The 7,494-nt window shown below is 34.7% G+C and overlaps 1 protein-coding gene across 1 annotated transcript; it reads right to left on the bottom strand.

The window, feature by feature from the left end:
• Positions 1–1,056: 1,056 nt before the first annotated feature.
• LOC149412235 (uncharacterized) lies at positions 1,057–3,357 on the bottom strand. Its single transcript, XM_089645694.1, has 3 exons — positions 3,285–3,357; positions 2,448–2,509; positions 1,057–2,161 (listed from the first exon to the last, which is right to left on the bottom strand). The coding sequence occupies exons 1-3, from the start codon at positions 3,300–3,302 to the stop codon at positions 1,057–1,059; spliced, it is 1,185 nt and encodes a 394-aa protein (XP_089501820.1). The 5' UTR covers positions 3,303–3,357.
• Positions 3,358–7,494: the final 4,137 nt, after the last annotated feature.

Raw genomic sequence — 7,494 nt, 5'->3', positions numbered from 1 at the left:
ATGGTTTTAACTAAAAGTGCACTTTTCTAACAATTTGAGAGAGCGTTAGAAATAAAGACTGTATGTACAGGAACAATAGAAATATGAAATCTAGAATAACTAAAAATAAAACAAGATCTCTTGGCATTTGTTATCGGTACTTGCAGAGTTAGGTGCATGGTTTTTGTCTAGGTAGATAAGTATGTAGTTATAACAAGAATGCTAAGGAAAGTGAATGGATTGTATCCGGATAGGACTAGTAAAAGTAACTGTATAGTAACCAAAAGGAATGAGACAACTTATGGAGTAGAAAAAGTTTTGGCGGTAAGTGTACTGCTAATGTAAGATACATTTCTAGTTATCGCTGATATTGTGGTGTTGGTGAATGGAAACGAGTTTGTACGTGGTGTGGAATTAATAATATGGAATGATAAACTAATTGGACACGATATAAATGATTTTCAATTGTCATTCAATATTCTCTTGTCAATAATTAAAATAAATGTTAAAACTAAGAATAATCCGCATTTGGTATCTTAGTTGTATGTGAAGTGGAAGTGAAAGGATTTTTTTTATACATATATTTGATTCTTCGTTATTTGTTTTATTTAGATGAATGAAGATAATATTATCATCGCTCAATGAAACAATGGAAATAGAATAAATGAATCTTTTGCTAAGATAATTCTAAATTGATCTTTGATCATTGAAAATGGAGCCTCGGGGTAAAAGGAATGGTAAAAAAACAATTGATTTATTTAAATATTTTAACAATTTATTATACAATAATATAATACAACAACAAAATATAACAAAATAAGATTAGGAAGAAGTGTACAGAAGAAGAAAATGGTGGAAAGATGGAGATGATATTCGTACACGTTCTCGTAGGTACTTGGTAATATTTGACTTAGCTTGCGACTCACGTCGTTCAGTCGTACAATGGATATGATTGCTCTCTTATCTGATCTCTATTTGTTTTCTCACATATTGATAATTTCTCGGACGAGCAATCCATCCATGCATTCGATTGAAAAGATGTATTTACAGGTGAAATAAAGATAAGAAATAAGGAGCTTATTTCTTATAATGGCCACTACCCCCGCCTCCTCCCCCGTGACCGCCTCCTACGCTGTAGGAGTCCAGGCCATGCGAGGAGCCGGTGCCGCCGCCCACGCTGTAGTCATATCCGCCGCCCCCGCCCCCACCGCCGGAAGAAAAGCCATGTCCCTCGCTGCTACCGCCGGAGGAGTATCCGCCGCCGCCACCGCTAGATGAGAACCCATGGTCACCTCCTCCCGAAGAGTATCCTCCGCTGCTTCCTCCTGATGAGTATCCGTGATCTCCACCACTCGAGTATCCTCCCCCGATTCCGCCGGATGATGAGAATCCTCCACCTCCCCCGTGTCCGCCTCCTACGCTGTAGCTGTCATGACCGCCTGATGAGAATCCGCCGGAAGAGTGTCCGCCAGAGTATCCTCCTCCTGAGATTCCTCCTGAAATGCCACCCGAAGAGTATCCACCGTGACCGCCTGAAGATCCGCTGGAGTATCCACCGATATCGTGTCCGATGGAACCGCCTCCTCCGTGTCCACCTCCGATTGAACCGCTGAAGCCTCCGATGGATCCTCCATGGCCGCCTCCGCTATAACCTCCGATGGAGCCTCCTCCGCCATGTCCTCCTCCTACAGAGTATCCACCACCGATGTCACCTCCGTGTCCACCGCTGCTGTATCCACCGCTGAATCCGATATCTCCGCCGCCATGTCCACCACCGTACCCTCCTCCGATGTCTCCATGACCTCCGCCGAACCCGCCTCCGATATCTCCACCATGTCCGCCTCCATAGCCGCCTCCGATGTCTCCGCCGCCGTGTCCGCCGCCGAATCCACCGCCGATGCCGCCGCCGCCTCCGATGTGATCGATCAGTCCTCCGTGCAGATGGCCGCCGAAGTCTCCACCACCACCGCCGCCGCCGCCTCCTCCGTGGATTTCGAATCCGCCGCCATGACCGCCGCCGCCGCCGCCTCCTCCGTGGATTTCGTATCCGCCGCCGTGACCGCCGCCGCCGCCGCCGCCTCCATGACCGTGCCCATGATCATGACCATGATCGTGAATAATCACTTCTTTCTGATGATGGAAATCATGGTGTTCTTCGGGTAGATGAACTCGGATGTGAACACTGTAAAGAAGAAAATAAAAATGAAATATCGAAGCATATTTAAACAACTTTTTTAACAGTAGGTAAAAGAAATAAATATATATTTCTTCGCTTATGTTCAGCAAATTACAATCGCACACAATGCATTATTGATTGAATAGGTACAGCAAAATATAGTAACATAGAGTACAGTGAATTATGTATTGAGTCTTGACGAGGCATTCTAGAGTTGGAATGAAGGGGAATGGGCGGATGAAAGTGGTTGCAGAGTGTATGAAGGTAGGTATAGGTAATGGTGAATACTAACTGTTCATGTCCACCAAATGTAGCTTCGCAAGCCGCTAATGTCGCTAGCACCGCACAGGCAAACTGAAATTGAGCAATAATTATTTGCAGTTTGAAATAAATGAAATAGATACATAAAAATAAACAATAAAGTGTCGCTATAATGCATTATTATAAAAAGCAAAAGAAAAAGTTCACAATAACCAATGAGACTAACGTCAACTACAAACTGAATGATTCATGCTTTTAACTGAGATAAAATAGTTTCACACGAACATTAATTAATTGCATTACTTTTTGTGAGCAAAGTTAATTTTCAAGTTGACTTCAGAAGTTTAAAGTCAAAGTGAATATCAAAATTAAGAGTAGAAATAAACAAAATAATTTGAACGTAGCATTGACGTATATTTTCAAACATTACACGTGCATTGCATATTACTGAATTATATAATTATAAGCGTTCGAGTTATCAGAGCTTTTGCAAAATTAGATTTAACTCACAATGCAAAAACTTGTATTACCAAGATATGCACACGAAAATAAACACAAATTAAAAAAAAAATACAAAACAAGTTTTTTGAGCTTTAGCGAGAAGAAACTTCATACATGGTGATGCTACGCATCTTTAAACAAAAACGTGAACCGATTGCAAATACCATTTTATCGATTGACTTTGGCATGGCAACAAAAAAAACAAAACTATTATTCGGCGATTGTTATTCAACCGCAAATGGCCAAAGGATCAACAGCGAGCTTTCTACCGGCACACGTGATGAGATGTGCAATGGCATCACCATGACCAACCATTTGTTAGATATTAGCTGGTATATTCCTAGTTTTTGTTTGTTTGTTTACTCACAGTGATAATGGAAGTCATCGTTAAGCTTCTGAGCAGCGGAACTTGAGTATGTGACTGTGGTGTCTTCCTCGTGGCTGAGTACGCTTTGTTGCTGATGGTCGGGCGGGCGCAGGTTTTATACCGAGTGAGAGTATCCCCGCGGAGGGGGCCCGTCCCTGACCCCGCAAATAGTTTTCTTTTTGCAATCACTTTTCATCTCTTACATAGTGGAAAAAAAACGCAAATAGTGGTAGATCAAACTTTTGCTTATTATGTCTCGGCGGTTTCGGAGAGATTATAATATATCAGAGATCATGCAACTCACCCGAATGCAATTGCTCTGCTCTACAGTAATATATGTAATAGTATTTATAATAACTGTTTTAAATTTAATGTACTTACCTAAATTAATAGAACTTTTTTTTTTACTTTTTGCTCTTTTGGTTGACCTATGCAACTTACACGAACGTGATTATTTGCTTGTGTTAATGCATGAAAAACAGTTTATAATTTAAAGCATTTTATCTATTGGGTAAACAATGCATCCAAATATGAGTAATAATATTTCTAAACAAAATTAAATTTAATGTACAAGATCACTTTTCAAGTTTAAGTTTTCGAATTAACTTATGCATTTGCGATTCTTCTGATTGTTGTGTAATCACTGTTCGTAATGGTAACAGCTACGAAAAGAATAATATCATTTTTGTAAAAGAAATAATACTATCAAATCTAAACAAAAAATGAAACCAAACAAGAAGCAGAAAAAAAATGATAACGGTCAGAAAAGAAACCTTTTACCGGGATAGCGTCTTAAAAATGGACTAATATTCATTTTCTGAGCCTTATTCAACTGTTAGCTTTTGGGTAAGCCAATACAATTCATCTGAATGCAATTACTCTGTTTATGTTTGTAATGTACATGGTAAGTTTAGTAATGCATGTAAATATATTCTAATATAATTCATTTTAAGACTATTTATTTTGAGTGCATCTATCAATGTTAATAGAATTGCACTCTCCAAATTAATCATGTTGCATTTATAAATGCGTTGTGGATGCGTAGTGTATTTATTACGAATATGAACTATTAATTATATAAATCATTAGCATAGAAACACAAAACTTTTTTCAGAATTCATTTAATATCATGTTGGACACTACACACGCCGATAAATACATACGTATTTTGACACAAAATAATTTCACAGGTGATAAAATGAGATTAATTAATTTAAGGAATAATATGAAATACAATTGTCAATTTGTCTGTCCTTTAACGGGAAACTCTCCTAGTTTAGTTTTAAGACAGGCAAAGTTTCCTAATATTTAATTTTTATTTTATTTTTTTTATTTGGAAAACCAACAGTTATAATATGTAAAATTAAATATGTAAATTGTACTTAATTTTGTATCTATCTGTAATAAATAACTAAATTTTACGATTGTAATAGATTAATTTTGTATCTATCTGTAATAAATAAATAAATTTTACGATTGTAATAGATTAATTTTGTATCTATCTGTAATAAATAAATAAATTTTACGATTGTAATAGAGTTTTCTCAACATTATTGTCAACTAGTGATAAGAAAAATGATTAAATCTTCCACCCATGAAATGCAATGAAAATCTTTGTGTTTTAGTATTGTGTATAATATATTCCGTTCCGTATTAGTATTTCTTGCGAAATAAAAGTTAATTTGATACCATAAGACAAGGATGTAATAATATTAATAATATTTCGGTTATTACTCCGTCTGCAACTACAGTTCAATGAAATCTAGAACTTTTCTTTGAAATTAATTGTCATCATTGGAGGTGTTCCAAATTGGAAGTGTTTGTTTGGAACGATAAAGTACATCCCTACCATAAGACCTTACCAGATAAAATTATTTGAATTGTCTTCTTCGAAATTGGACTTATTTTTCGAGAATTGATGAATTTAGATGACCGATGAAGCTAAAAAATTGTTACTAATTTTTACCTCTAATTAGTCCAATTCGACATTCAACGCTACAAACGCTCTAACGCCGAATGGTAATACGGCGGTACTTGAGGTACTCAAGGATACTTGAGGTGATTTTTCACAAAAACGTCGCAATAAAAATTATCCAATTATTATATTATAACTGAATATGGTCCCCGCACACTGCTGATAATAGTGGAATACGTGTCCCGTATCCCATAATTTTGCGCGGGAGTTTGCGCTAGTAAGAACAATTAAACGAAGTTACATTATATTATTATTTTCAAGAATTTGAGAATTTTTCAGCAGAGGTTCTCGTAGAGAGCTGTTTACTAATCAATAATACTTAACCATGTACACGGTGACCGGATAAATCAACAAAATAATAATTGATCACATCTTTAAAAAGTTATATTAAGTCATGGAAAGTGATGAAACAAAAACTTTATTAACTGGGTAAAGTAGGTTAAGTTAGGTTAAAAAAAAATTTCATCATTTTTAATGACTTTATATCACTTTTTAAAAGTGTGTTGTATAGTCACTGTGTTGAGTTAGAATGGAATCGATTTATTAATAAATATGTTTATAATGAAAACATCACATATATAGGTGTGTTTTCTTTCCCATTTTTCTATGAGAAACTCGGTTTCGGGAAAGCCTCGTATTAAAGATTAAAAATAAATTTCAACATAGGTACACAAAATAACACTAACAGACCAGTTAGACAAGCGTACAAAGAAAACATAAAAACTCCGACGGTAAATTCAACCTTTAGACAAAAACACTACAAATACCATGCTATAAAAGTTTTCAACAGAGTAAAACTTGAAATTAAAATTGAGGAAAATAAATATAAATTCACACACAAAATTACAAAATGGATTAAAGAACAAAAAAGACAATATTACCAAAATGTCATAGCATAAAATAAAAATAAAACCACACGTAACACACAAAACCAATATAAACACACATCACTCACAAACACACAAGATTATTTTCATTGTATTATTTTTTAATTTTAAATATATTATTATGTATTTTTAATTTTAAATGTATTATTTTCTCTTTAAATGTATTATGTAGATTATATTTTCATATTATAAAATGAAGGCCTCAGCACGGGCAAGCCACCCAGTGAGGCCTACATTACTGGAACTTAAAATGTAAAAAACATTGTACCAAATAAAAAAAAAAGCTATTTTTCTGTAATTATAATTACAACATATTTACGAACGTGCTTACCCCTGCTTACCCCGTTTTAGTGTATAAATTTATTTATTTATACTAGGTGTTACAGATGTTCTCACTTACGTGAGAATATTATAAAAAATAATTTCATACAGAAATCAGTACACAAAATTACAAAAACCTGTTCAGTCAAAAGATTACATAATATATAATAAAAATAAAAAGAAATGAAAATTACACAACGTTCACTCAAATGACAAATAATATAAAAAATATGCAAGAAGAAAGACCTAAGTTGTGCATAATATAATTAGTCCAACATCTTTTTTACAACATTTTTTGGACGGCTTTTGTGGTCGAGGGGTAAGACTCTCTACTAGCAATCCGAAGGTCGCGGGTGCAAATCCCGGCGTGCGCAAGTAAATTTTATTTAATGCATTTGTATTATTTCACAATTCATTCATTTATAATTTTCCCTTTCATTGAAAATGTATGTATTATGCTTTCGGAAAAAAGAATCCTATTTTATATTTGCAGAGTAAAACATATATATAAATCAGCATAGCTCATGGCGGAAACATCCAAAAATGCTGATAATAAATAAAATACAAGGCGAGATAATAATAACCTCATTAGAAACTCCAGTATTGAGGATTTCATGTACATGTTGAAATTAGAAAAAAAGAAATTGTGAATGATATAATAATAATAACATTTGGCTAATTTATATAGCGCCGTTTTCGTGAAAAATCACCACAAGGGCAGTGTACAAATATATTTCTTAAATATTTAATACTAGAACTACTGACTTAAAACTAGTGACTTACCTCTAAGACTTATATCTAGTGACTTATAGTGACTATATCTACTATCTTAATGTCATATTTATTTATTTATATAGAAACTTACAACTAACATTAACATTGACAATATAATTTTGCTAGCGCCAGAAGAAGAAGGAAGTTCTATGATGATATTAGGGTGTTTTTTATAATTAATTTTAGAACACGGGTGCAAAATGCGCCCAATGGGTTAGCTGGATATATATCAAGGATGAAATGAATCGTCGGT

Source organism: Hesperophylax consimilis, chromosome 23 (genome assembly GCF_061612785.1).
Source record: "Hesperophylax consimilis isolate HC1 chromosome 23, BYU_Hcon_1.0, whole genome shotgun sequence".
In the NCBI taxonomy this organism is placed as follows: Eukaryota; Metazoa; Arthropoda; class Insecta; order Trichoptera; family Limnephilidae; genus Hesperophylax; species Hesperophylax consimilis.
This window is presented reverse-complemented; position numbering and strand designations above follow the sequence as displayed.